Raw genomic sequence first — 1,680 nt, forward strand, 5'->3', positions numbered from 1 at the left:
CTCTATTCCTCCGCGAGAACCAATTGTGTCTGCTTCAGAAGTTGAGAGTACAGAGTGAATTGCAGCTAAGTAAGACAAATTATTTTCTCTGTTGCCAGTCGCAGCACTGCAGAGAACCAATTGTCCAAGCTCGGCTCAACTCTGAATGAACCGTAATCCACACGAGACGAGGCCCACCAATCCAAAATCCCAGCAGATTCTAATCAAGTGCTTCAGATAATCGAAACGAACAGAGATGAACTTGTCAGACAGAGCAGAGACAAGTTTCTGTGACAATCAAGTCGTCAGTTCACTGTATATTAGTGGTCGATTACACGGGGAACCATTTCGGTTTGCTACTGCTGTACTCCTCCCGCTATATAAATTGCTCGTAAATAAAATTGCGTAGAGTTACATCCGTAAGTAAGGGCTTCAATCTCGCTTAGACAAGGAAGTTACAGCAAAAAAAGAAACGGGGTACGTCACTGCGATCCAGTTCAGGCGATGGGGACGGCGGTGAGCCTCCGGGCCGCTGCCGGCTTGGGCGAGCTCGGCAGACGGGAGCTGAAGTTCCGGTACCGGAACGCGGCATCCGCGCCCTCGTCGCTGTCGTCGCTGCCGCCGTCGTCGAAGTTGAGCGCGTAGCTGAGCGGGTCGTACCTGAACTCGCCCGTGGCGGCGACCCTCCTCCTCCACTTGGCCCTGCCGCCGCTCTGCGGCCTCTCCCCGTCGCTGTCCGGCGAGCCGAAGCAGCCACACACGGTGGTCCGCAGCTTGTGGCGCAGGGACGGGGGCGAGTAGGGCGACGTCGAAGACTCCGAGTCCATGGCCGGCCTTGCGTTGCTCAAGGTACGAGAAGCTAGCTGGTGGTGCTGGTGTACTGGCGATGTGGCTGTGTTTGTGGAGGTGTGTATGACTGAGCTGCGTGGAGACGACGGCCGGGGGCAGGTCGGGGCTAAATAGGGAGAGATGGAAAGAAAGACGGATAAGGACAGTGACGACGGCGGACGCGCAGGAGGATGGAGAAAGCAAGCTGCGCCGTCGTCGGGCGCGCGCGCGTGCGGGTCGACGTCTGAGGGTAGTTTGGGGATTTCGCGCTCGTTAACGGTCGGTCCTCGCGCAAGCTGGACGACGACAACGGTCGGTCGCTGTGCAAAGTGCAAGCTGCCTCGCAACCACGGGCCACGGTTAACGCTAATAGTGCTAGCTAGCACTAGCCGTTGTATTTTCAGTCGACTAGGAGGTAATTTTCTCTTTGTTAGCGTTCCTGATTTGAGGGCCGGCGTGGTTTTTAGGCTCTCACGGTGCGCCTCAAACGGCGCCGGCCAGTTTTTCAGCCTAATAGAAGCGCCTGTAACTCCGTGGCGAAGGGCGCGAATCGGACGCGTCGACGCCTCGCGGCACGACGATTTTCGCGGGTGGGGGCTTCTTGTCAACGAGAGGACGCGGCGGTTTGCATCGAAAACGACGCGGGAAGGTTGGTCGTCGACGTTAATGGCTCCTGCGCGGAAATCCAAGCGGCGACGAGGGTGGCGACTGGCCACGCGGCGTCCACCTACCTTACCCACGCGCCTTTAATGCGCGTCCGCCGCCTCCCTTAAAACCACACCGGCGCACTCCTCTCTGTTCCCCGCCTTCCAACCCTAGCCGTCGTCGTCCAACCGCCGCGCAAATCTCCCACGCACCCACCGACGATGGCGC

At 58.4% G+C, this 1,680-nt stretch overlaps 1 protein-coding gene across 1 annotated transcript; it reads right to left on the reverse strand.

Moving 5' to 3' along the window:
- Positions 1–264: 264 nt before the first annotated feature.
- Positions 265–923, reverse strand: LOC127343841 (uncharacterized). The gene has a single exon (XM_051370031.2). It carries the CDS (start codon positions 804–806, stop codon positions 477–479), a length of 330 nt encoding a protein of 109 aa, XP_051225991.1. The 5' UTR covers positions 807–923; the 3' UTR covers positions 265–476.
- Between the last annotated feature and the right edge of the window lie 757 nt (positions 924–1,680).

The sequence above is a fragment of the Lolium perenne genome, chromosome 3 (genome assembly GCF_019359855.2).
Source record: "Lolium perenne isolate Kyuss_39 chromosome 3, Kyuss_2.0, whole genome shotgun sequence".
NCBI classification, from domain to species: Eukaryota; Viridiplantae; Streptophyta; class Magnoliopsida; order Poales; family Poaceae; genus Lolium; species Lolium perenne.